The sequence below is a fragment of the Chrysemys picta genome, chromosome 22 (genome assembly GCF_011386835.1).
Source record: "Chrysemys picta bellii isolate R12L10 chromosome 22, ASM1138683v2, whole genome shotgun sequence".
NCBI lineage: Eukaryota > Metazoa > Chordata > Testudines > Emydidae > Chrysemys > Chrysemys picta.
The window spans coordinates 21,379,386-21,406,470 of NC_088812.1; the positions used below are offsets into that span (position 1 = coordinate 21,379,386).

Genomic DNA, 27,085 nt, shown 5'->3' on the forward strand with positions numbered 1-27,085 from the left:
AGTAAATCCAGCCCCACACATAGTTTGCTGGAAGTTAAGGTTTCTTTCAGACATCCTTGGAACCCAATGAGACCAGGAGTAAGTGAACAAGGACATGAGCTTTGACACACATAGGCTACAACTTCACTGTAAGTGAACAACCCAAAACAGTTGTTTCTACAGGGGTGATAGCTCTGTAAAGGGGGATTAGCCATTGGAACAAACTCCCAGGGGAAGTGGTGGATTCTCCATTTCTTGATGTTTACAGATCCAGGCTGGAGGCCTTTCTGGGAGATGCTTTAGTCCAACACAAGTTACTGAGCTCAATGCAGGGGTAGCTGAGTGACATGTAAGGGCCTGTGGAGGTCTGGATGGTCTAATGGTCTCTTCTGGCCTTAAATTCTCTGGATCTCACTATAGAGCCCTGGTGGAGATGAGGCACAGGTAGTTTTTATCTTCATGTAACTTGCTGAGGTCAACACTAGCCCCCCCATGCACACACTTAAGGTTGAGCTCACCTAGCTACATGTCTCCTCTAGGGTTGTACTTGATCAGCGCTAGGCCCATGTAAAAACACACCTGGTTTTGCAGTGAAGCCATAGCCCTAGAGGTTGCTGTCTACTGCTGCCCCTGAAGCTCCTTTGGCTCCCGAAGAGACTCACACTTGTATGTGCTGAGGCCCAGGGTCACTCACCGCCAGTGACCAGCGAGCACCATTATTAATATGGAGCTATGACTGTGTTCCAAGCTAGTTTTTTATTCTGTACCATAATTGGTGTCAGTTTGCTAGTAGAGATAAGTTTGTTAAAGATTAACAGTGTGTTAACTTACTGCCTGTTTAACTTTGAATTAGGTCTGAGAGCAACCTGGATTACAGTTTGTTACACACCCTAACTTCGCTTTCAGACACACACACAACAGAGCAATCCCAGGCTGTGGGTGTCAGATGTTCACGGGGTGTAAAGTAGGGGGTTAGCTGGTTAGCGGGGCTTTTTCTGAAAATGACACTGTTCTGGATGAAGAAGAACAGGAGGACTTGTGGCACCTTAGAGACTAACAAATTTATTAGAGCATAAGCTTTCGTGGACTACAGCCCACTTCTTCGGATGCATATTTGTTAGTCTCTAAGGTGCCACAAGTCCTCCTGTTCTTCTTTTTGCGGATACAGACTAACACGGCTGCTACTCTGAAACTGTTCTGGATGGGCTCCCCCAGGCATGTTTGGGTCTGTGCAGTGACTCCGTGTTAGGGTGACCAGACAGCAAATGTGAAAAATCGGGACAGGGGGTGTGTGTGGGGGGGGGGGTAACAGGAGCCTATATAAGAAAAAGACCCAAAAATCGGAACTGTCCCTATAAAAATCAGGACATCTGGTCACCCTACTCTGTGTGATGGGCCCAGGTTCATCCAGTGCAGAGCCAATTCATGCTGGCTGGTGGGGGGGAGGCTGGGCTTTCCCCTCCCGCTCCCTGCCAGCTGCACAGCCCTGAGAATCAGGCTGGGCTCCCTGCCCCCTCGCCAGAGAAACAAGGGCCCCTGGGTGCACCAGTACAGCGCTGCAGCCTCTGGAGTCGCTATGGGCAGAGCTGGGGCAAGGGGGCAGCTGCATAGGTGCCCCCGGATGGAACCGGGCAGACAAGTCAGCTGCTGATGCAAGAGCAGAGGTGTCTCCCAGGCCGTGCGGGCTGGAGGGTGACCTGCGGCCCCCGCTCTCTGGAGCTGGCGGGCCGGGCTCTGCTGTGCTGAACCCAAGCGATAGCCCCGGGCTGCGGCCGCTCCAAGCCACACCCCGATCCGCGCGGACCCCCGGTGGGGGGCGATCGTGTCCCAGAATGGAGCCCATCGCCCGCGGAGCCGAACCGAGCCCCTTCTCGGACCCAGCCCCGCCTCCCCACCTGGCGCGGGGCCCAGCCCCGCCTGTCTATAAAGGCCACGCCCAGAGCTGAGCCCGTGAGTCCTAGCGTCAGTGTCTGGTCTGGGTGAGTGGAGCGGCTGGTTCGTCCCCTACCCGGGCAGGGCTCTGCATAGCCCAGCCCGGCTGCAGCCCCGGGGGTGTCACCGGGGCTTCCCATGAGCCGGGATCCTGGCGGAAGCGAATGCCCCGGTCTCCCTGCAGAGCCGGGAGGGCTGTTGGCTGGGGGGGAGCAGGGAGGGCTGGGGGAGTGGGGAGCAGGGGTGCCCCATAACTATTGATGGTGGGGGGCCTAATGTAAAGGCTCTCGTGGTACGCAGCGGGGTTCAGGGCAGTTATTCCAGAGACAAAGGAGTTTGGGTTTCTAGAGCGGCTTTGGATGCCATGTTCGGATTCTCTGTCCTAGCAGCTGGAGGCCGGTCTAGCAGGGAGCTGCGCCTCAGGTTACAGCCCACTGAGACACAAGCTTGGAAAGTCCCTCCTTGGCAGCACCAGACTTGTCAGGCTTTAGGACCCGAGCGAGCAGCGGCACGTTTCCAGGGGTGGCATTCCGGCCATCCGTTTTCTTCGGGGCACTTGCGCTCTCGGAGCTGCGCCACTTAGATGGGGCAAGGGGGCCATGCCCCCGGGCGCAGCGGGAAGGGGAAGCCCCAGCCCCGGGATGCTGAGCTGCCAGGGCCCAGTCGCTCCCTGGGGAGGAGAGGGCGAGTCCTGCCGGGGAGCCGGGGCTGCGCCGCCTCATCTGCGCACTGCCTGCGGCGCTGCCTTGTGCCCCCCCTTCTATCGGGGCTTCTCTGCACAGCCGGGAGGGGGTAAAGCCCCTGTGGGCACTGGGAGAAGGTGACATCACCCCCTCCGCTTCCAGCGCCGCCTGCGAGCCCCACCGCCGCCTGAGCTTGGGGTGGCAAAAAACCTAGAGCCGGCCCTGGACCCGGGGGAAAGGCTGCTGCAGCTGGTGTCCAAGGAGCTCCGGGCAGGTAAGGAAGCCAGGGCCTGCGAAGACCAGCTGCTGCACCTGAGTCGCTTTGGGGAAGGCAGGCGGGGAGTGGCTGTTGTGCCCCCCCGGAGAGCCCAGCACCAGCTGTTATGGGGGAAGGGGGGCAGGAGCTGGAGGCGCTGGGAGTAAAAGCTTAGAGCCAGCTGCGTGCAGGAGGGTCCCGGCTCCAGCTGTGAGGGAACCGCACTGAGCCTGCAGGCAGCTGGGGCAAGGTCCAGCCCTGTGCGGCAGCCCTGAGCGGCAGCCCTGAGCGGGTGTGTGCAGGGGGGAAGGGCAGGAAAGGAGCCAGCTGTGCCTGGGAGGTGGGGGATGGGTGCTGGGCACTAAGGGCTAGAGCCAGCTGTGTGCGGGGGGGGGGGGGGCGGGAAGGGAGGGAGCAGGAGCCAGTTGTGCAGCGGAGGTGAGCTGGGAAGAGGCGCTGTGGGCACTGCAGAGGGCAGGTGCAAGCACTGGCCATTCTGCAGCATGGCGAGGGTCGAGGGAGCTGGCACCCTGCTGCCAAGTGCCCTGCCCGCCCAGGGGAAGCTTCACGGCAGTTTTGCAGACCCCAGGCCTGAGCCCTGGGGAAGAGTCAGTGGCTCCAGTGGATATAAACCCTGGCAGGAATCTTGGGGAGGGGGATATGAGACCCCCCCACACACAAACATTGCCTCTGGAGAACAGGAAGGGCTATTGGCTGTGTGGGGGAACTGGGGGGGCCAGGGTGGGTGAGGAGCAGGAAGGGCTATTGGCTGGCTAGAGGGGCTGGGTTCTCTCCTGGCTCACACATAGAATCCTAGAATATTAGGGTTGGAGTTATTAGATTAGTCCAATCCCCTACTCAAAGCAGGACCAACACCAACTAAATCATCCCAGACAGGGTTTTGTCAAGCTGGGCCTTAAAAACCTCTAAGGATGGAGATTCCATCACCTCCCTAGGTAACCCATTCCAGTGCTTCACCACCCTCCTAGTGAAATAGTGTTTCCTAATATCCAACCTAGACCTCCCCCACTGCAACTTGAGACCATTGCTTCTTGTTCTGTCATCTGTCACCACTGAGAACAGCTGAGCTCCATCCTCTTTGGAACCCCCCTTCAGGTAGTTGAAGGCTGCTATCAAATCCCCCCTCACTCTTCTCTTCTGCAGTCTAAACAAGTTCCCCCAGCCTCTCCTCGTAAGTCATGTGCCCCAGCCCCCTGATCATTTTTATTGCCCTCTGCTGGATTCTCTCCAATTTGTCCACATCCCCTCTGTAGTGGGGGGCTCAAAACTGGATGCAATACTCCAGATGAGGCCTCACTAGTGCCAAATAGAGGGGAATAATGCTCCTACCAATGCAGCCCAATATGCTTTTAGCCTTCTTGGCAACAAGGGCACGCTGCTGAGTCATATCCAGCTTCTCCTCCTCTGTAATCCCCAGGTCCTTTTCTACAGAACTGCTGCTTAGCCAGTCAGTCTCCAGCCTGTAGCAGTGCATGGGATTCTTCTTTCCTAAGTGCGGGACTCTGCACTTGTCTTTGTTGAACCTCATCAGATTTCTTTTGGTCCAATCCTCCAATTTCTCTAGGTCACTCCGGACCCTATCCCTACTCTCCAGCTTATCGACCTCTCAGCAGCTCAGTAACGTGCATACACCTTGTAACAAAGGGACCCAGTGGCAGTTCACCCCCGGTGACAGCCCTGTCTCTTCCCCACAGGATGCTGCCGCTCACGGACTGGGTGCTAGAGCTGCTGAGCATGGAGCAGACCCCCTTCCGTGCCTACACCGTCTCTGCCCTGCTCCTTGCCCTGCTGGCCCTGCTCTTCCGCACCCTCCTGCAGCTGGGGAGCTCCTGGCACCGCTACTATGTGAACTGCCAGCGGCTGCGCTGCTTCCCGGAGCCCCCGCGTCGCAACTGGCTGCTGGGGCACTTGGGGATGGTAGGTGTCATGTCACGTGGGGGTGGGGAGGGGGTGAGTGTCTTCTCTCCCCTCTTGCTCCTTGCTGCCACTGAGAGATGGCTTGATCCTTGCTGGCAGGAGCCACCCTTGCCCATCCCAAGGGAGGGGCTGGTGGAATAGCCCCTGAGAGGGCTGGGGGCAGGTGACCCAGCTGGTTCAGGCCTCTCCCTCCCTTTCAGGTGAAGGGCTTTGGTCCCAGCCGGTGCTGGCCAGGGGAGCATGGCCTGGCAGGTCACTCAGGGAGTCATGCCCATCCATCAGACATGTGGGAATGGGGCTGGGACCGAGCAGGGGTAGGAGACGAGGGTCCTGGGACAGCTCCACCAGGTTCTCAGCACACGTCCCATCTGGCACCAGAGTGAGCAGCATCTGAACTCAGACTTCCTGACCCAACGAGGAGGGCCTGAGCTGGAGGCAGAGGCATCGGCCACACTGCTGCTCCCATCCTGCTGTGGATGGGGCCCTTCCAATGGCTGCTGGCTCTAATGCACCCCCAATACAGCAGGCCTCTGGGCTCCATCTCTGGCACTGGGTGGGGCAGGTGGGGCTCTGGCCACCATGCAGGGTGGGTGGGGGGGGCAGGTGAATGGCCTCCTTCCCACCCAGTGCCCTACACTCAAATACTGCGTTCTCCAGGCAGGGCTTGAGGCTGAGTGTGGCATGTGCCCTGGTGGGTGGCCCTGGGCTCTGGTGCTCAGATACTTGCCCAGTGGCAGGGGTCTCTAAGGGAACCAATCCATAGAAGCCTCTCTGCTCATCACTGGCCCCTGCCATGCTCCCTGGCCCAGCCCCGTGCCAGCCCTCCCAGCCAGCTGCACCCCAATGGCTCTGCCTGCGTTGGTGGTGAGTGGCCCCTAGGCATGCTCGGTCGCCTTTGCTGTGGAGGAGGGAGGGTTATAAAGCCCCTGGTGGATGGCCCCACCTGGTGTAGCTGTGGCAAGGGCATAGCCAGTCACCATGTGCTGTGATAGCAGACATCGGCCGTGCTCAGGAGTGAGGGTCTTGACAGATACACTTGGTGAGGCATTGCACGCGGCGGTCCGGAGACCCAGTCCTGCCTCCGATCAGAGGATCTGATTCTGCCCTGTCTGGTGTGCACTGACTTGCTCTGGAGTCTAGGAGGGACCCAATCCTACCCTGTTAACTCTGCCCCATCCCTCCTGCAGTTCATACCTGGTGAGGAGGGGCTGAGCTCGGTGTCCCAAACAGTGGCTACATTATCCCAGGCCTTTGTGACATGGATGGGGCCCTTCCTACCAGTCCTGTCCCTGGTGCACCCTGATTACCTCAAGCCGATCACAACAGCCTCAGGTACGCTGGCTCCTGGGGGTGGTGGTGAGACTCTGAGGGTGTCTGCACAGCACGTACACACCTGTGGCTGGCCCGTGTCGGCTGGCTTGGGCTGTGGGGCTGTTACATGGCAGTGTAAATATTCCTGCTGGGGATGGAGCCTGGCCTCTGGGACCTCCCCCCTGTGGGGTCCCAGAACTTGGGCTCCAGCCTGATCCCAAATGTTTATACTGCAGTTTTACAGCCCTCAGCCTGAGTCAGCTGACATGGGCAGGTCACAGGTGTCTAATTGCAGTGTAGACACAACCTGTGGGGCCAGAGATGGGAGAGACCACCTAGGCCGCTCTAGCCTATCACCTGGGGAACCTATGCAGGACTGGCCCCAGCAGTCTGTTATCTGGGGCCCTGGCCAGGCTAGCTATGAACATCCCAAGGGAAGGGCTCCCAGCCAGTCCCTTACCCCCAGTGTGACATCGTGCTGGTATGAAGGTTTTCCTTATCTTCCCCAGGGCAGGGCTGGGAGCCAGTCACCTGCAGCCTTGCAGAGCAGCCCGACCAGAGCCCTGGGGAAGGCACCAGCGGGGACAATCTGCCTGGGAAGCTAATGGGCGTCTCCCAGCAATAGGTCCTTGGAGTCTGCACTGTCCAACCTGGATCTCCCTCTGTTCCAGCTCAACCCCCACCCCCATGGGTCCCACCCCTTGTGTTCTCGTACATAATGAGTGCAGGCCCCTTGGCTCAACTGACTCGCTCCTGCCCGGGTGAACCAATCCTTCCCTGCCACCTTGGCTGCTCTCCCCTGGGTTCTGCACTGCGTGGGCCCAGCAGCCTTTTCTGGCCTTGACAGCTGGCATTGGGTTACTGTAGAGAGGGTTCCAGGGGGCCCAGAGCTGAATGGAGGGTGGGTCGGGCCAGGAGGGACCGTTCTGCCCCTCTAATCTGACTGCCCGAGTCACACAAGCCAGAGACCCTCCCCAGAGCTCCCTGCAGCCAGCCCTGAGCTCCCGGCTGTGCTGGAGGGAGCGTTACAAAGGGACAGCCCATCTCCATGTAAAGACTCCTAGGGATGGCAAAGCCCCTATGTCCCTAGGCCAGCTGTTCCCAGGGCTCGTTCCCCTCCCTGTCAAACACTTGCACTGCGTTGCCAGTTCGTTCCTGTTGGATCTCACTCAGCCGCTGTCTGCTGGATGGCAGAGCCCTCTGCTGCCAGGCATCCCTGCCCAGGGAGGGGCTGGTAGCTGGGATCTAGGCACCTCGTTTCCTGCTCTTGAAGAAATTAAATCTATTGGCCTCCTGTAGCCTTCCCCCGGAGAGGCAGGTTTTCCAGAGCTTGAGTTGTTCTGATCAGGACTGGCTCCAGGTTTTCTGCCGCCCCATGCAGCAGGGGGAAAAAAAAGGCGGATTGGTGGCATTTCGGCAGCAGCTCAATTGCGCTGTTCTATTCTTAGGCGGCGGGTCCTTCACTCCCTCTTTCCTCTTCAGCGGAACTTTGGTGGCAGCTCAAAGAGGAAGGGAGGGACTGAGGGACCCGCTGCCAAATTCCTGCCGAAGACCAGACGTGCAGTCCCAAGACTGGCTGGACTGCCGCCCATTTGTATTGGCTGGTGCCTGGAGCCGGTCCTGGTTCTGATGGCTCCTCCTGGACCCCTCCCCCGCTGTCACTGTCCTATTTGAGGTGGGGGCACAGTGGAGGGAGGGACTATTGCCTCCCTGCTCCATTGTGGGACAGCTCTGCCCAGGAAGCTTTAGTCTGTCTCTGGGGCTGTGCTGCATTGGAAACCCCGTCGGACGGGCTGGGCTCTGCAGCTCTCCAGAATCCCCTTCCTCCCGGGCAGTTCTGGATCCCCCCATAGGATGGGCTGCCTTAGTCCAGCTTCTCCAGCTGCCTTGATGTGACTGCTCTTGCTGCAGGCCAGTGTCTGCACCAGCTCACCCTGGGTGAAGGCCGTCAACGTGCTCTGTGCAGGGAGGCAGGGAATAAAATGGGGCAATGTCGCTGTGTGGGCCAGGTGTTCGTGGGGGTCTTCCTTGTGCCCTGGTTTGTGCCGATTCCTGTTTGGCTCTTGTGAGATTGTCATTTGCTGCTGTGGGGAATCCAGCCCAGCCGCCCCTGCTACCCTCTGGATCCAGGGGCACCCAGAAGCTGCCTGCTGCCATAAGGGGATGGGGCCGAGTCCAGTAATGCCCCGGGGGCTGAGTTCAGCAATGTGTCTGGGCCTCACGTTGGGGAGGGGGGGCAAGGAGTGCAGGAGCAGGCAGAGCACCTCCAGGGGCTGCAGACTGCAGCTCCCCAGCAGCTACTGCTCCCCCTTTGGAAGAGGGGAGATGGTGTCCCTGCAGCATAGCCACCCTCGCCTCCGGTGCTGCCAGGGAGCCATGGACAAGCCCTCACCCCACCAGAGCCACTGAGCAGTAGCAGATCCTCTCCTGGGCACAGGGAGCACAGACTGGCTGTCTCCAGCATGGAGAGCCAATGGTCCATAGCCGGGACTGAGGCTGTCAGCTCCAGCAGTGCTGTGCCCGGGGCTCCTGGGAACAACAGGAGCAGAGACCCGGCCATGCAGGGCAGGCCTAAGGCAGCACCCAGCGGGACCTGCTGCACAGCAAAGACCCTTCCAGCCCGGGCAGGGTGATGGCTCAGGACAGTCTGGGCAGCAGGGCCAAGGGCACTGCCTGGCTGAACTCCTCAGGGGTGGGAAGCAGAGCCACTTCCCCACTGGGGACTTGTCATCATTGGTCTTGCATAAGCAGCTGGGCCCCGGGGAGGGCAGGGGACACATGCACACACTCCAGAGGCAGGGTAGTGATGGCCAGCAATGATCAGTGACGTGGGGAGCCGGTGCTGGCCCTGTCCCCTCCCTGCTGCCCAGGGAGAGTGGCCCCTGCCAGGGCTGGTTGCCCAGTGCGCTGGTGTCTCTCATAGTTCCAATCACCCGGGTGCTGAGAGGAGTCAGCGGGTGCAGCAGAGGGTGAGGGTTCTGTGCAGCTACGCCCCCCCCCTCCCCCCTGCACCACCAGCGCAGGCCCCGCTCTGGTGAGCGAGTTGCTGGGGCTGTGCGCTGCAGGGGGCTGTGCAATGAGCTGGAGCCAGACTCCGAAGGAGTCCAGCCCCCGGCCTGGTCGGTGCTCCCGGGCCTGGGGCCTCCTGCTCCAGTCTCTCCTGCTCCCTTGTGGAGGCGACATCTCTGTTCCCGTTCACATACTGCTGCCACTCTTTCCAATTAGCCCTGCTCCAAGTGGCGCCTGGGCCCGCAGGGCCAAAGGCACATGGAGCTAAGCTGGGGCCTGTTTGCTCACCCCTGACCTGCTGCCCAACCCTGCGGCTAGGGGCTGTGCCCAGGGACCCAGTTCAGTCTGCTGGAACTTTGTAAACAATCCCGTTGCTGATGCAGCAGCAGGACCAGAGTCCAGCTCCCTCCCCCAGTGCCAGGCTGGCTTGGCAGGACACGGAGGGGGGAGGTCTGGCTTTAGTCCTCAAAGCCAGCGGCTGGGTCTGAGCGGTGAGAGTTGCTCCCTGGAGCAGAGCTGTGTGTCACTGTGCCAGGACAGGGGTGCTTCAGGGTTCAGGAGCCCTCACTCCAGTGGGGCGGCTCAGCACTCAGTCTCCTGCTCAGCTCAGCTGGATGGCAGAGCAGTGCCGGGCGGGGGTGCAGTGCCGGGGCTGTGTGAATGCATGTAGCTAGTTCATGCCAGGGCTGAGGGTTCATGCACGCTGACCACTTAGCCCCTGAATTCAGCTCTGTACAGAGAACAGCTGGGAGCCCCTGTTTGCGACAACACAGGGAGCCCCAAGTGGTCCCGTCCAACCTACTGCCAGATGAGGGCAGTCTGCCAGTCTCCCCTCCCCCATTAGAAATGAAGCGGGAGGCACGCTGAGAACAGCCAGCAGTGCGTCTGCCTGGGGAGCTGCTGCTCCTGCAGTGGGCTGAGTCGGGCACTGGGCCCAGCACGTCGACGTGGCCGGAGTCCCGGCTGGCCCGTGGCTAACCCATGGCTCCTCGTTGTAGGGTCAGAACACGGAGGAGGGGATGCAGTGCGTAGACGAGCTCATCGGGCGCTACAGCCACTCCTGCCTTTGGTGGTTTGGCCCCTGGTTTCCCATTCTGCGGCTCTTCCACCCAGAGGTCGTTAAACCCGTGCTGCTGGAGTCAGGTAGTGAGGGTGGCCCCAGCACCAGGAGTTTGTGTGTCTGTCCGTCCGTCCATCCGACTGTCCAGGGGCTCAGCAAGGGTTGGATTCCCAGCAGGCGCTTGGAGCTATCATAGAATCATAGAATATCAGTGTTGGGAGGGGCCTCAGGAGGTCATCTAGTCCAACCCCCTGCTCAAAGCAGGACCAATCCCCAACTAAATCATCCCAGCCAGGGCTTTGTCAGGCCTGACCTTAAAAACCGCTAAGGAAGGAGATTCCACCACCTCCCTACGTAACCCATTCCAGTGCTTCACCACCTTCCTAGTGAAAAAGTTTTTCCCAATATCCAACCTAAACCTCCCCCACTGCAACTTGAGACCATTACTCCTTGTTCTGTCATCTGCTACCACTGAGAACAGTCTAGATCCATCCTCTTTGGAACCCCCTTTCAGGTAGTTGAAAGCAGCTATCATATCCCCCTCACTCTTCTCTTCTGCAGACTAAATAACCCCAGTTCCCTCAGCCTCTCCTCATAAGTCATGTGCTCCAGCCCCCTAATCATTTTTGTTGCCCTCCGCTGGACTCTTTCCAGTTTTTCCACATCCTTCTTGAAGTGTGGGGCCCAAAACTGGACACAGTACTCCAGATGAGGCCTCACCAATGTCGAATAGAGGGGAATGATCACGTCTCTCGATCTGCTGGCAATGCCCCTACTTATACAGCCCAAAATGCCATTAGCCTTCTTGGCAACAAGGGCACACTGTCGACTCATATCCAGCTTCTCGTCCACTGTAACCCCTAGGTCTTATCTGTTGTGCTATGTGCTCCCAGCATGATGGGACCTCTGGGGACATAGGCCCAGTGGTGAGAAGGCAGCTGCTCCCTAGAAAAGCCCCCAGGCAGGAGGACCAACCCTCCTCCACGGGGCTGAGGCGGAGGCTGCCTGGCTGAGGGAACGGCTCAGGTCTCGGGCTGAGCTCAGCTCGGCACGTGGCTGCTCATTGAGCTGCTTGTCTGGCTGGGGGCTGCCAACCCAGGGTCCTTAGTGAGGGGAGGGGTTAGGGGAGAGGCTGTAGCCAGCCCCTAGTGTCCTGAGAGGAGCACGGCCCCCTGGCTGCTGGCTGAAGCCCAGCTGGAGCTGCCATCAGCCTCTGAGCCAATGACCCATGGGAACAAAGGTTCATTGCGGCCCTGCCGGCATCCCTGGCTGCTGGGGCTGGTGATAGGCGAATAGGGTCAGCCCAATGGGTCTGATAGCATCCAGCCAGCTCAGGGACACATACACACCCCTGCCCTTCATCAGCTCAGTCCATGGTCCCAAAGGGGGTGCAGCAGGGCTGTGGGGTGAAGGGGACAATGAGGGAGGTGGTCCAGGGGAGAAACAGGTCAGGGGGACTCATAAGGACTAAATGGCCAATGTTCTTGGAGGGCCTATGGAAAGAAGCAGAGAGTGTGGGGCAGATACCATTGTGGGGGTGCATGGCCGTGAGACTAGTGGGATTTCAGGGGTGGGGGGAAATTTGGAGAATGGTGCGGGGGTGTGTGTGAAAGAGACAGGAATAGAACCCAGGAGTCCTGGCTCCCAGCCCTCTTCAGACCCTGCTGTAGCCACAGGATCCCACCCCGCTCCTAGAGCCGGGGATTACAACTAATAAGTAGGGAGTTTTAAAGATGCCAAGCTCTGTACTGTGAAGGCCCCACGTGACTGCCGAGCTCCCGCGGTTCGTGGGTCGCAGGCACTGCCCCAGGTGCAGTGTCTGTCACTCCGCAGGCCCAGCCCAGGCTGCAGATGCTGCTTGCGCCCCGTGTCCTGCCTGTCCGTGACTCGCTCGGAGCAGAGCCTGCTCTGCGTGAGGGGCCTGGTGGCTCAGCGCCTGGTCCCTGTCGTGTGGCTCCTTCACCCTGTTCACTGAGCCTGTCCTGCTGCCCCAGCAGCCGGCCTCCTGGCTGCTAGGGAGGAGCCTGGAGCAGGGTGTCCAGCAGGGCTCTGCCTCGTCTGACGGGGGCTCCTTTCACAGGGGGATGCTCCAGTGCTCCTTAGGAAACAGCCTGTGGAGCAGGCAGGTGCTGGACAGACCCACGTTCCTGCGGCTGCCCCTTTCCAGGCTAATAAGTGCTGCAGCTCCAGCCGGGGCTCTGATACCAGTAGCCCTGCACTCCTTCCCTGTGTCCTGTACCGTGTGTGTGTGAGAGCGCTGGCATACCGCCCCAATACCGCCACCCATACCGTGTCTGAGCGCTAATGCCGGGTTGCGCCCATCTCTGCCCCCCTGTGCCGTGTGCGTGTCTCAGCACTAAACCCTGGGCCTGCCCCATCTCTGCCCCCCTGTGCCGTGTGTGTGTCTCAGCACTAAACCCTGGGCCTGCCCCATCTCTGCCCCCCCGAGTCGTGTGTGTGTCTCAACACTAACCCCTGGGCCTGCCCCATCTCTGCCCCCCCGAGTGATGTATGTGTCTCAGCACTAACCCCCGGGCCTGCCCCGTCTCTGGTCTCCCCCACAGCTGCCATCGCACCCAAGGACTACGTGTTCTATGGCTTCCTGAAGCCCTGGCTGGGTGAGTGCGCTTTCTTCTGGGGTTGGATCTGTTGTGCTTAGTGTCATGGGGCCCGGACCCCAGGGGACGGCCTTGTGGGGAAAGGAGGGTGTGACATTCCCCTCTGGTGTTATCCGGACCGGTGATCTGCTAGGTCATTCCAATCCTTGACTCTGGGAGCCAGCCTTATCCTGCTCTACTGTGAGAACCCCCACTCCTGGGCTGTTCACGCACAGCCTCTGGCATGTCACTGCTCCTTGGACTATGCAACTGAATGACACTAGCCAGTATCTGTGGTTCCAGACACAAACCTAGGAACCTCTGTCTTGCAGTGTCCAATTACGCCTGCTGGATGCTGCAAGCTTATATAAGTTCATCAATTTAATAAAGAAATTGATATGTACCAGGCTTGTTCTCCCAAGGGGAGTCTCTGACACGCTTCAAACCAAACGCACTGCTTCAGATAGAATAAACAAACAGATTTATTAACTACAAAGATAGATTTTAAGTGATTTATAAGTCAAAGCAAAACAAGTCGGATTTGGTCCAATGAAATAAAAGCAAAACGCATTCTAAGCTGATCTTAACACTTTCAATGCCCTTACAAACTTAGATGGTTCTCACCACAGTCTGGCTGGTTGCTCTTCAGCCAGGCTCTCCCCTTTGGTCAGTGCTTCAGTCGCTTGGTGGTGGTATCTGTAGATGGAGGTGGACGAGAGAGGAAAAGCATTGTAAACGTCTCTCCCTTTTATCATGTTGTTTCTTCCCTCTTGGCTATATTGCCCCCCCCCCTCGGGGTCAGATGAGCATTACCTCATTGGAGTCCCTGACTGACCAAAAGAAGGGGGGTAACTCACCAAAGTTCCCTCACCAAAGGCTTGTAAGCAAAGTAAGCTGTCATGGGATAAGAGGGAAGGTCCTTTCTGGATCAGTAACTGGCTAAAAGACAGGAAACAAAGGGTAGGAATAAATGGTCAGTTTTCAGAATGGAGAGAGGTAAATAGTGTTGTCCCCCAGGGGTCTGTACTGGGACCAGTGCTATTCAACATATTCATAAATTATCTGGAAAAGGGGGTAAACAGGTGACAAAATTTGCAGATGATACAAAACTGCTCAAGATAAGTCCAAAGCCAACTGCAAAGAGTTTCAAAGGGATCTCTCCAAACTGGGTGACTGGGCAACAAAATGGCACATGAAATTCAATGCTGATAAATGCCAAGTAACGCACATTGGAAAACATAATCCCAACTATACATACAAATGGATGGGGCCTAAATTAGCTGTTACCACTCAAGAAAGAGATCTTGGCGTCATTGTGGATAGTTCTCTGAAAACATCCACTCAATGTGCAGCGGCAGTCAAAGAAGTGAACAGAATGTTGGGAACCCTTAGAAAAGGATAGATAATAAGACAGAAAATATCATATTGTCTCTCTATAAATCCATGGTACACCCACGTCTTGAATCCTGCGTGCAGGTGTGGTCGCCCCATCTCAAAAAAGATATACTGGAATTGGAAAGGTTCATAAAAGGGCAACAAAAATTACTAGGGTTTGGAACAGCTTCCGTATGAGGAAAGATTAAAAAGACTGGGAGTTTTCAGCTTGGAAAAGAGACGATTAAGGGGAAATATGGCCACTGTCGGCAGACAGGACACTGGGCTGGATGGACCATTGTGCTGACCCAGTCTGTCCATTCTTATGTCGGTGTGGAGCTGGAGCTACTCATGCCAGAGCCGTGAGCACCAGCACATGGGTGTGCACCATGCACCTTTCTGCACATACCATCACGCACCTGCACATACACACACGCATGCACCTGCATGTTCATGCCCACATGTGCCCCACAAACACACACACATACGTCACTCACACCCCCACCCACGCTCCTTGCACACATTGCACACATGAGCACACACTCTCGTGCCTGCCCAACATGCACCAGGGAGGTTGGTTCTCGCTGAGCTCCCCAGCTGGCTGTGACCCAGAGGGCTGCTGGGGGCCTGGGCTACGGGATCTCTGCCATGGCTGCCAGGCTCTGAGCCGAGTGCCTGTCATCTCAGGGGACGGTTTGCTGCTGAGCAATGGTCCAAAATGGGTGCGGCACCGGCGCATGCTGACACCAGCCTTCCACTTCGACATCCTGAAGCCCTACATGAAGATCTTCAACCAGAGCACTGACATCATGCATGTGAGTACCTCCCCTCCCCCCACTGCACCAAATCCATGCCTGTGCCTCTGGCTCCTCCCACAGCATATACTGCCCTGGCACCCCCCAGCTTGCCCGTGACCCTCTCCCCATGGCACACACTGCCCTGGCAATCTGCCACCGCCCAGCCTGCCCATGCACCCTCCCTGCATGGCACACACTGCCCTGTCACCTGCCACCCCCAGCCTGCCTGTGACCCTCCCCGCACAGCACACGCTGCACTAGTGCCCTCCTCCAATGGCATGTGCTGCACCAGCACCCTGCCCTCACCCCTGCCTCCCCCACACCCTATGGAATATGCTGCACCATCACTACGCTGTGCCCCTGGCCCTGCACCTCCCCCACCAGGGCATATACTGCACCGATACCCTGCCCACTGATCTTGCACCTGCCCCCACCGCATGCCCCGCCCTTTCACTACACCAGTCCACTAGCCTCCTCCCCTGTCTGCTTCGCTGTCTCTGATGCTGGCCCTGGGCTCTGCAGGGCTGTCTCTGCGGGTGGCTGCGCAGCTCTCACAGGCACTGTTCTCCCACAGGCCAAGTGGCGCCGGCTGGTGGCGTCAGGCTCCACCTCCCTGGACATGTTTGGACAGGTCAGCCTCATGACCCTGGACAGTCTGCAGAAATGCGTCTTCAGCTACAACAGCAACTGCCAGGAGTGAGTGACAGGGGGGCAGCTCCCCCAGCAGGGGGCAGTTCCCCCAGCTGACCCGAGGGTGGGAGCCCCCTCATGGGGGGAGGTTAGGGTGACCAGATCACAAGAGTGAAATATCAGGACACATTGGGCGAGCGGGGCGCGGGGGGGGGGGGGGCGGGCGGGCGTCGGCGAGCGGGGGGGGGGGGAGAGAGATGACGATGACAGACACAGGTGCACATAGCCATGAAGGGGGCCCTAGGAAGCTGCGAGAGGGGTTGTACGGCCCCTGCTGCAGCCCGCACCACAAGACACAGGGCAAGGACTCATGGCCCCAGCTCCAGTAGAAGCCATGGGGCCAGGGGCACAGGGCTCCGGCTCCAGCCCCCGCCTGAAGCTGCAGGACAGGGGCGCAGGATCCTGGTTGCCAAGTCAGATCCAGTTGCAGGGCAGGGGAGTGAAGGGTCCTGGTTCTAGGTCTGGCTCCAGCCGCAGTCACAGAGGGGAGGCCCCAGTCCTGCCTTCAGCCGCAGCTTCAGCCACTGACAGCTGAAGCAAACTACATCATCACAAAGGTCTGGAATCAGTGAGTCTAAATTATAGACAATCATAATCCATATTTAAACATACAGATTTATTTGAACACTAAACAAAGAACTTTAAGTTGCGTGTCTTTCCCCTCAGATAAGGGCTCTGGGGTGGGCTGGGGTGTGGCCACCCCCCAAATCCTGCCGCCCAAGGCGACCGCCTAGTGGAAGCGCCGGCCCTGCATGTGTGGCCTCCCCTGCTCCTGCCCCTCACCATAGCCTCACTGGGGATGGGGCTGCCCCTTGCCCAGTGTGGGGCAGGAGTGGGGACTGCAGGGTGGTGGCTGTGGTGCGGGGGGGGTGTCACAAAATTCACCCAAGCCCCAGCTGCTCAGGGCTAGGAAGCCCCCTTCCCCCATCTCCCCTCTGGTGGGTGGGTGGGTGCTGGGGGTGGAGGGGGCTGCCATCACATGTGGCTTCCTTCCTCCCCTGCTGCAGCCTGTTGCCCCTCACTGGGGGTGGGGGGTGGGGATGCCCCTTGCCCAACGTTGAGCAGGAGTGGGGGCTGAGGGGGGGGGGGTGGATCACAGGGTCAAACACTCACCAAAGCCCCAGAAGCTGCTCAGGTGAGTGAGATCCACTCCAGATGTCCGTCTCCTGGCAAGAAGTCCCCTTGGCGTCTCCTCCAGGTGGTTGCCAGGGGAGGGGAGGGGGGCTGCCAAACACATGTGTGCCGCCTCCTCCCCCATCCCCCCTTCCCTCTCCCCCTCCTGCTGCTCTTGTGCGATAGCCCTTAGGCAGAAGCAGCCGCAGCCAACAGCAAAGCAGAAGCAAGCAAGGGAGAGGCACTGGGCTCTTTTCTTTCAGGCAGGGAAGCTCTGGGGTGGGGGAAGGGACTTGGGGGGTGGCCTACAGGGGCCGGGGCCTGCTCCAGGCAGGGCCAAGGGAGAAACCCAGCTCCAAATATTGGTGGAGCACAGCCCCCAGCCTTGAATATTCCTGGTGCTCGGGCACCACAAGCCCATATAACCTGCCGCCCCTGCCCCCAAGCGGGGCAGATTGGCAAGAGCAAGAGAGATAAGGGCTGGGCTCACCCCATTTCCTAAAGCCTTGCAGCCCCCAGCTGGGAGGTAGCGGGGGTGTCCCCTAGCCCACCCCGCTCCCTTCTCCGCAGCTGTTCAGAATCGGAGTCACTTCGCCCACACCCTCCCTGGGAGTCCCCCCTTTGGCCTCCAGGTTTCACACCTGCTTGGCCATTCCCCCACTGGGTAGCCATGCAAAATTTAGGGGAAACTGAGGCACACAGGATTCATTGAAAACTTGAGAACATTTGTCACAACTTGAGCCTCCCTCCCCCCAACCCTGCTGGACAGTCACCCTCGTTGGCTTATTTCTTTCCTCCCCTATTTTTTATTTTATTTTCACCCCCCCTCCCAATCACTCAATGTCCTCACCCCCCCACTGGCACCTTCCTCCACAAGAGAGAAGCTGCTTCCCAGCGGGCTGTGGGGTGTAGGTACTGCTATGCTTAGCCCCCTCTGAAAGAATGTGGCTCCCTGCCCCCATGCTCACCAGGCCAGCGGCCCCCTGCATCAGCAGAGCAGAACAGTGACTCTACAAAAGCCCCCCCCCCAGCACCCCCACGCTCTTGCTGCCTCCCGGCGGATCCCCCAGGCACACATACAGCCAACTAGCCACAGCAAAAGCAGCCGGAGTAAGTTGATTGCTTACCAGGAGGCTGGAGCAGCAGCATGCAGCAAGCAAACATCCAGCAGGCAGAGGCAGGTCCCGCTCTGGCTCCTAGCCTGGAGGGTCGCATGGCTGGGGGTCAGGTCAAGTCGAGGCAGGCGGGGGGGACTCAGTCTCTCTGCCCACTGCCGGCGTCTACAAGCCGCGCCCCCCCAGCATGCAGCTGAGCTGTGGACTATTCCTCCCTGCTGCCTCACTCTGTGTGCCTGGGGCTGCTGCTGCTGGATTCTTTAGGTTCCTGCCGGCCGGCAGGCGGACACCAGCTGAGAGCTCAGCTGTGCAGCGCTGCCCCAGGGCCCCCGAAGAACACGTGGGTGGCGCCGGCTTGCCGCAGTCCCGGATATCGGGACAAAGTGCCGTCCCGACCAAGGTAAGGTCGGGACGCGGGACAAGTCCCCTAAAATCGGGACTGTCCCGTCAAAATCGGGACGTCTGGTCACCCTAGGGGAGGTCAGAGTGGGGAGAATGGGCTGCAGGGTCCCTCCCTTCCTGGCCTGGCCCCAGTGAGCCCATCCAGATTCACGGAATGGGTCCCTGAACTGGAGATCCCAGGGGGGGGAGGGTGTTACTGCAGGCCTGGGCAGGGACTCTCCAGTGGGGTGTCTGGAGGTGTTGCGGGGGGCGGGGGGAAATCAGCATGGCTGTGCAGTGCTTCTCTTGGGGGGATGATCCTGCTGCCGCATGCATCTCACTGCCAGGAAGCTCCTCACCTCAGTCCCGTCCCCCCAGAACCCTCCTCACCCCAGTTTATACATGTACTGCAGGGCCCTCATCTGCAGCTTGTACCTGTTTTACTACACATTAGTGTAGACAGGCCCCAGGCTGGCTACGGGACCTACTGGGAGCCCAGCATTTCTGTCCACAGCGTGCAAGTTCAGAGTAGACCCCATTGCCAGAAATGGGACTGAGGGCTGGGCTGGAGCCTCACCTGGCAGCGACAGGGGAACTGGCTGGTTTCCTGGCAGGCCGGGAGTCAGTTCTCACCTCTGCTGCAGTGAGGTGGCCTGTGACCCTGGGGAACCCAGGCAGGACTTGCTCACACCAGGACGTCCTGACCCATCAGCCTGCTCTGGGGAGGAGTCCGAGATCGGCTCCTGCCAAACCCACGTTCTTTCTGTCCAGCTGATGGGGAGGGGCACTTCTCCATCCCTGCCAGGCCCAGCTGTGCTCTGAACCCCACCCATCCCCCAATCTCCCATGCCCTGCTGACCTCGCTGTCCCATGGGGGTAGGTCCCCTGACACCCCAGACCCCTCGGTGCACCCAGGGAACAGGCTGCACTAGCCTGGGGGCTCCTTGGAGCCTGTCTGGGCCGTGCTGCCCCCCACCCCCACCCCCCCGTGTCTGGGGCTCCCTATGACTGGGGTCTCAGGGGAGCCAACTGAGGTCACTCAATTGGGGTGAACTGCAAAGAATGGGGCAGACAAGCCTCCAAGCTGGTGGACATTCCAATACTTAGATTTACCAAGTCAGCGCAAAACAGCTTCTGTTATAGCTCACTGGTTACGCAGAAGTCAACAACAGAGTTCCCTTAAAGCAGCCCAGCCTCAGGGCTCCACCTAGACACCCAAGTCAAATATGATGAGGATCAATGAAAATCTTATTCATCATATAGCAGAAAAGGTTCTACCAATCCCAAAGGATCGGACACGTTACCTCCCGGGTTAATGAATATTCCAGATCTTACTCAAATACACCCTTACAGCCAATTCTTATTAACTAAACTAAAATTTATTAAAATAGAAAAGAGAGAGAGAATTGGTTAAAAGAACGGTATACATACAGACATGAGTATCATTCTTGAGGTTCAGATTTATAGCAGAGATGCTGAGCTTTGTAGATGCAAAGAGTTCTTTCAGAAATAGTCCATTGGTTATAGTCCAATGTTTATATTCAGGGCGGTCCTGTCAGACCTGGGATCTCAGTCCTTGTGACTTAGGCTTCCCCTGCATGAAGCATCAAGCAGATCTGAGATAAACAGGCTCAGGACCCAACGGTCTTTTATAAAACTCCAGGCCTTCTTTGATAGGTCGGAGTCCTTAGGCCAACAATAGGCAATCAGGGCCACTTTGAAGTAGGTCCACCACCGGTAATTAGCTACCCAAATTAACATAAGGCAGTTGCCTGTTTTTCCACCATTCGCAGATGATTGGCTATACATTTCAAAGATGAATACAGCGATATCCTGCATTTATTCATTTAAATGCTAAGATGTTCTTTTGATCTCTGAATTAACAGAATACAGCATAGACAGGGACTGTTTGATGACATTGTTGACCTCTATCAATAAATACGTAAATACGTAAAACCACAAACATCATCTCCCCATATGTTTTTAAGGGCTGAATTTGAGTCGTTTATCCTGCAGGATGCTTAACCCTTTCCGGTTGTGCGTCACAGTCCCACACTGGCTGAGCCACAGCAGCCGCCAGAGACACCTGAGCTCAGTCCCCTCCCCGCCGGCCAGCCCGGAGATCCCGTGGCTGGGAGATCACACGATTGCTCTGTTGCAAGGCCCAGCCCCCCGGGATCCCTCAGCTCTGATCAGGGCGCACCTCCCGCCCCAGCCTGTCAGTCACATGCTGGCCTGTTGTGTTGCAGGACACCCAGTGACTACATCGCGGCCATCCTGGAGCTCAGTTCCCTGGTGGTGCGACGCCAGCACCGCCTGCTCCTGCACTGGGACTTCCTATACTACCTGACGCCCGACGGGCGGCGCTTCCAGCGCGCCTGCGACACCGTGCACCGCTTCACAGCCAACGTGGTGCAGCAGCGCCACCAGGCCCTGAGCCACCTGGGCAGGGAGGCCTGGCTCAAATCCAAGCAGGGCAAGACAGTGGACTTCATTGACATCCTGCTCTCGGCCAAGGTAACGTGGTGGGGGCCTGTCCCATGGGGGTGGGGAGGTCACTGATGTCCTGCTATTGGCCAAGGTAGCACAGTGGGAGGCCGTGCCCTCGGGAGCTGTGGGTTCATTGATGTCCGGGTAGGGCGTTGCCAGGTGGAAGGTGCTGTGTGATGTCTGTCATACCAGGAGTTGCCCTCCAGCCCAGCTCTCTGGGGCGGCTGAGCCAGTGCTGCCTTCCCAGCATGCTCAGTGTGGAGTGATATAAACTGCATTTGGCGACATGGGGCTGGCACCTCTCGGGAGCTCTAACACCAGAGCCAGGCTGGGCATGGGGGTGTGGGGGAGCCCACCTTGGGGCCTAGGCTGTGGGGCAGGGCAGGGGCTGCCTCTTTCCCTGGGCTGGGGTGGAGGGGAGATGGCCTAGGTCACTCCACCCCAAGATGTCCCATCCTCCCAGGGTCTGAGATGGGGAAGGCATGGGCTGGGCCCCGTGGGGAGCCAAGTTATCCGTCCAGCAGTGTGTGCTCTGTGCAGGATGAGGACGGCCAGGACCTGTCAGATGAGGACATCGCAGCCGAGGCCGACACCTTCATGTTTGAGGGTGAGAAGCCGCCCTGGGCGGGGGGGCTCTCCTGCTGACCTCACAGCCTCATGTGGTCTCCGCAGATGACATGGCTCTGGTCGGGGAGGAGGCAGGAGAGCTGGGTTCAGTCCCTGGCTCTGGGTGACCTGGGTGTGCCTTTCCGTGAAATGGAGCTAAGATAGATCTTCCCCTAGGCACTGCCAGACAGTCCCAGCAATAGAGGGGGGCGCTAGAGGGGGCAGATGCTTAGAGTCACCCCACTCGCCCCCCATGCAAGAGGGGCCTGGAGTTCCCACTGGCACTGCCAGAGAGTCACGGGGAGCAAGGCCCCAGAGGAGGTGCTGGCAGAGGGAGCTGAGCCAGGCAGGGTCCCTCCAGCCCCGGAGTCTCCACAGTTCCTCTCTGGCCCCCCGGCATCTCTCACGCTGCACTGGCCTCTCCCTGCAGGCCACGACACCACAGCCAGCGGCCTCTCCTGGGTGCTGTATAACCTGGCCTGTCACCCCGAGTACCAGGAGCGCTGCCGGGAGGAGATCAAGGACTTAATGCGGGACAAGGAGTCGGAGGAGATTGAATGGTGAGATGGCTGCTCCGGCTGCAGCGCTGGCTCTGTCCAGTGCAGTGCTGACCGCCAGCACCACAACTTCCAGGGCCTGTGTGGCCTCCCCCACCCTTTAGTCCCAAAACAGCCCCCGCCCCACCTGTGAGGGTTAGCACAGCCGCTGCCCTCCCCTCCCCCACCAGTCCATGCCTAGCGCTGGGGTCCCTTCACCTCTGCCAGCCCCCCAAACTGGAGGGCTTCCCCTGCAAGATAGGCCTAGGCTGCTCCCCAGTGCCCAAGGGCCCTGCCTCTCTGGGTTTTGATGCCCCCCCGGATATGCCCAAGGGCCCTGCCACTCAGGTGTGCATCCCCCTCCCCCGTCACTCACGGTGTCATACGTCCCCTCAGTGCCAGCTCCATGCAGATGCGAGTCTGTCCCAGCCCAGTGCCTGGCTCATGGGCTCACACTGGGCCCCTCGTGCATCCACCTCTGGGGCCAGCGCTAAGCTCTGCTCTCTGCAGGGAGGACCTGTCCCAGATGCCCTTCTCCACCATGTGCATCAAGGAGAGTCTGCGCCTGCACCCGCCTGTCACGGCCGTGTCCCGGCGCTGCACCGAGGACATCAAAATGCCCGACGGACGTGTCCTACCCAAAGGTACCAGCCTCTTTCCCTGCCTCCCAGCCAGGGGCATGGCACCAGTTCTGGGCCCATAACCCCTGAGGCCCTCAACACCTCCCTTCCTTCTCCCTTTCCTCTAACGAGGCAGTTTCCTCTCTGGCAGGGAACGTCTGTCTGATCAGTATCTACGGGACACATCACAATCCTGCTGTCTGGCCAGAGCCCCAGGTATCGCTGGTCACTCTGTTCTGTCCCTTTGGCTCTACTCCGCCCCATGGCCACCTCCAGCATGGCACTAGGGGGCGCTGTGCTGCAGGGGCGGGATTGGGGGGCTCGGTAGGGGGTGCTGTCCCCTCGCAGTCACTGCTGACCCAGTGCCCCGGCGTGGCACTAGGGGGTGCTGAAGCACCATCAGTCTAGCAGCTTCCTATTCCCAGCGATCCTCCACAGAGAGGAAGCTTCCCCCCGCTCCCGAGCTAGCCTAGATGGGAGTGAGGGTCACACCCCCATTCACTGGGCAGGGCTGGGTCACTGGGCCGGGCCCGGCTCTGAGTGTTGGATGGAGGCAGAACCATCCCCGCTGCCAGCGCATGGCCCCAGTGGGCAGCTCAGTTTTGGGGAGCCTGATGCCCATGCTGCACCTGGGTGTGGGGGCTGCCTTTGCTCCCTCCTTGGCTCAGGGACCCCAGCCCCGCCCCCCATCCTCTCTCCCCTCACGTGCCCTGTGCTTGCTGCTCCAGGTCTATAACCCGCACCGCTTCGACCCAGAGAACTCCAAGAACCAGCCCCCGCTGGCCTTCATGCCCTTCTCTGCTGGACCCAGGTAACCTGCCTGCCAGGCTCAGAGCCCCTCGCCGCACGAACTGCCTCCTCCTCCTCCCCTCCCCCCCCGGCTGCCCACCAACGAGTGGCTCCCTGTTGGCGCCCTGGCTGCAGTAAAGCATTGTGGGATACACAGGAGGTGGCCTCTGGTCAGTGCTGGGGTCAGCTGTTATTGCTGAGGATCTGTCCCTTCTCCCAGAGGGGGTTGGGCTCCCCCAGCATCTGTCTGTCCCTGTGGGCAGTGGGTTCTGGGGTGTCTGTCCCTGCTCCCCCATCCCTGCTCTCACATGGCGTGTGGTTTCCGGGCGAAGAGCACCGGCTGACACATCTGGCTCTCTCGCAGGAACTGCATCGGGCAGAACTTCGCCATGGCAGAGATGAAGGTGGTGCTGGCGCTGACGCTGCTGCGCTTCGCTGTGCGGCTGGATGAGAGCAGGCCTGTGCGGCGCAAGCCCGAGCTGATCCTGCGCAGTGAGAACGGGCTGTGGCTGCACCTGGAGCCGCTGGGGCTCAGCCGTGAGAGCCGGCCCTCCGCACCGCGCTTCTAGGGCCATCCACTCCCACCCACTGCGGGGGATCCAGCCTGCTCCACACAGCTCAGGGACCTGCTGAGTGGAGGACCAGGTGGGGATCATGGTGGGGCCAGGTCTCTCCTCTAATCTAGACCAGCCCTCTGTACCAAAGGAGGCACTCTGGGGTCCAGGCATAGGCCCCGAAAGTGCTGCAGGCTCCTTTCAGACACCAGCTGCTTAGCCCTCCCCCACCTGCCCCTGGGAGAGGGCAACAAGTGCCTTTCCCCAGCCCTGCTGGATGCCCACAGCCACCTCGTGATTCAATGTCAGAGCTAGAAATGGAGCCCAGCAGCCTGGCTCCCGGCTCGGCCCACTCACAGTCTAGGTGACCCCCGTGGCCTGCGTTCCCTGCCCCCACTGGCCAGAGTCAGGATGCCCGGAAATTCGGCCACTAGCCTAGGATGTGGGAGACCTGTGTTCAATTCCCTGCTCTGCCATGGGCTCCCTGTGTAGCCTTGGGCAAGTCACTCAGCCTCTGGCCCTGAACTCCCATCAGTGCAATGGGGCTAATGGCCCTACCCACGGGGGCTGAGGGTAAATGCAGTCGGGGGGTGAAGTGACAAATACTTATGGTGGGGCATCTAAGAACACATGGTCAATAACCCTAAATGCTATGGGCTCGTTAGTGGATCAGCCCCTGCGTTCCCCCCAGCCCAGGGCCAGCCCCCCTGTGTCCTGATGCTGTTGTCTGGAGCTGAGGGTCTGGTCTGTCTCTCACTCCCCTTCCCTGGAGGTTAAGAATCTTCCCTCCTGCCTGCTCCCCCCACTTCTGCACTCAGCAATCCACCCGCCTGGTCTGGGGCAGGAACAGCTGAGAGGCCTGTGGGCAGGTGGCTCTGTGCTCTGGCCGATCTTCCTGAGGGGCCCCCAGGGGGCCGGGTGAGAACTTCTGCCTTGGCCTGCTGTGGGTGGCTTTGGGGTGGGGCAGCAACCCAGGGGGCAGCTGCCTAACAATCGCAACTGCTGCCTGCAGTCACCCAGGGGAGTTGGGGCAGAGAACCTGTACATGCCTTTGTTTCCTTCACACAGACACACCTGCTACAGGGAACACCCACACACGCCACAGGGAACACACACACAATGGGGAATTGTACTGCCAGAGTGCCCGGGGGGGGGGAGGGGGGGGGGGGCTGGCTGCAGACCCAGCAGGGACCTGCTCTCTGCCACAGGGAACTCATGGTTCAACGAGACAAACAATGGTTGAGGGCAGGGAGGAGGGGGCCGGGTGTGGCCCCTGGGGCAGCTGGACCTGGAACTGGGGGACAGTTGATTTCATGATATTTCTAAGGTCATTCCGGAGCATGGCGAATTCCAAGGCCCCTGCTGCAGGGACGAGGCCACGGGGCTTTGGGATCTGGCCTTGGGGTTTCAGGATCTGGCCCTCGAATCTGGTCACTAAGCTTTGGGTTCCGTCCCCCAGCCACATGGCGGCAGGCTCCAGCCCTGGGCTCACCCCCTCCCTCCCATCTCTCCGGTCCCTATTGCCTCCTCAGGCCCCAGACTTCCACTGCATGCTCCGTTCCTTGGCCGCAGGGCTCCAGGCCCCAGGATCCGACCAAGGGTCTTCTGGCTCTGGTCCCCAGCTGTGAGATGATAGGTGCCAGCCCCAGGCTCACCCACCCCCCATGACCCCGGCCCATTCTGCCTCCTCCGGCCCTGGGTTTTGTCGACATGCTCAATCCCCTGGCCGCGGGGCTTCAAGCTCAAGCCACGGGATCCGGCTGCGGGGCTTTCGGCTTTCTGGCTCCGGCTCTTGGCCATGCAGTGGCAGGTGCAGGCTCCTAGCTCATCCCCCCCACACCATCAACTTTGGCCCCTGCTGTCCCTCCCACTGTCCCCATTGCCCCTGGGACCCACTGCCTCCTCCAGCTCCCTATCCAGTCCCCCCAGTGCCCTGGACCTCAGCTGCCTCCATACCCACCTCCCCATCCCGGGCTTAATTTGTCTCCAGGCTTGCCAGGGCTGTGTAAGTGCTGTGAAAAGTGATATTTGTATGTTTGGTAATGTCATTTTTCACAGCAGACTGAGTAGCTAGCTGGGAGTCTGGGAAAATTAACATACAAGTATCACTTTTCACAGCAGCAGATTTACTAGCTCGTAAGGCTAAAAATAACCAAAGCAACCAAAAATCAAAAGAAACTACAACAAAAAAGAGAAGAATGTGCAAAGCACCTTGTTTGCGTTTCTATTCTGCTTAGGGCCAGTAAAGAATAAAGACAACTCGACTTTATTTGTATTATTCAGTTTGCAAAAAAAAACCCAAATCCTACATAAATAAATTACACTGATTTGGACATGGGTCTGTGCATATTTGTTTATTTTCCCTAAAGTTAGTTAAATATGTTAGGAACAAGTGTCAGAGCGGCCACCAGCAAGAGTCGCTGCCGCAGGTGAGGGGCCCCTGCGGAATGGTCAGGGATAAGAAAATTGGGGCAGATGAAAGAACTGAGTGTTGACCTGCGAACGACTGATTCGTGTAACACCAGGGTTGTCCAGAGTCACAGTGAACACCTTCGTGTAGTGATCTCTAGCCGTATTCATTTTCTGTGTGGAAAAATGGAGCAGTTTATTTAGCCATCATGAACTGGTTTGCTTCATTATTAATGCATTGTGTAAACAGTGAATGGAGTCTTTGTATTCATACATTTGTGTTTGAATGGGGTGGGGGCCCAAATGTTCTTTGTGTCCAGACCCTTAATAAATTTTAAATTAAATTAAATTAAATAATGGAGATATCCTATCTCCTAGAACTGGAAGGGACCTTGAAAGGTCATCGAGTCCAGCCCCCTGCCTTCACTAGCAGGACCAAGTACTGATTTTGCCCCAGATCCCCAAGTGGCCCCCTCAAGGATTGAACTCACAACCCTGGGTTTAGCAGGCCAATGCTCAAACCACTGAGCTACCCCTCCCCCCTGAAAAGTAATATATGGAGACATACCTATCTCATAGAGCTGGAAGGGACCTGTTAGGTCATCAAGTCCAGCCCCCTGCCTTCACTAGCAGGACCAAGTACTGATTTTGTGCCAGATCTCTAAGAGGCCCCCTCAAGCATTGAACTCACAACGCTGGGTTTAGTAGGCCAATGCTCAAACCACTGAGCTATCCCTCCCCTTAACCCGTCTCTGCCTGCTGTGACCCAGAGACTAGCGCCCAGTCACTGGCAGGGAGACTCTGGGCAGCTGAGGGGGGCGAGGGGCAGCAAAGGCCCAGGTCTCA

The 27,085-nt window shown here is 58.8% G+C and overlaps 1 protein-coding gene across 7 annotated transcripts; it reads left to right on the forward strand.

The window, feature by feature from the left end:
• Positions 1 to 1,802: 1,802 nt before the first annotated feature.
• Positions 1,803 to 26,168, forward strand: LOC101935523 (ultra-long-chain fatty acid omega-hydroxylase-like). 7 transcript variants are annotated; one of them, XM_008176444.4, is made up of 14 exons: positions 1,804 to 1,958; positions 2,757 to 2,868; positions 4,566 to 4,788; positions 5,976 to 6,120; positions 12,733 to 12,786; positions 14,827 to 14,954; positions 15,511 to 15,632; positions 20,485 to 20,752; positions 21,266 to 21,332; positions 21,762 to 21,891; positions 22,378 to 22,511; positions 22,639 to 22,703; positions 23,216 to 23,298; positions 23,641 to 26,168. In XM_008176444.4, exons 3-14 carry the CDS (start codon positions 4,567 to 4,569, stop codon positions 23,843 to 23,845), a joined length of 1,623 nt encoding a protein of 540 aa, XP_008174666.1. In that variant the 5' UTR covers positions 1,804 to 1,958; positions 2,757 to 2,868; position 4,566; the 3' UTR covers positions 23,846 to 26,168. The 7 variants fall into 7 exon arrangements, with proteins under 7 accessions (XP_042714880.1, XP_008174666.1, XP_008174668.1 ...); XM_008176446.4 differs by lacking the exon at positions 5,976 to 6,120 and adding an exon at positions 10,107 to 10,251; XM_042858946.2 differs by lacking the exons at positions 5,976 to 6,120; positions 12,733 to 12,786 and adding an exon at positions 10,107 to 10,251 and having other exon boundaries at positions 1,803 to 1,958.
• Positions 26,169 to 27,085: the final 917 nt, after the last annotated feature.

What these genes read in the sequence shown, in the direction of transcription:
- LOC101935523 (XM_008176444.4), top strand. Translation starts at nt 4,567, where the DNA reads ATGCTGCCGCTCACGGACTGGGTGCTAGAGCTGCTGAGCATGGAGCAG. An exon ending in CGACACCTTCATGTTTGAGG is followed by an intron (nt 21,333 to 21,761) that starts GTGAGAAGCCGC and finishes CTCTCCCTGCAG; the next exon opens with GCCACGACACCACAGCCAGC. An exon ending in CGGACGTGTCCTACCCAAAG is followed by an intron (nt 22,512 to 22,638) that starts GTACCAGCCTCT and finishes CCTCTCTGGCAG; the next exon opens with GGAACGTCTGTCTGATCAGT.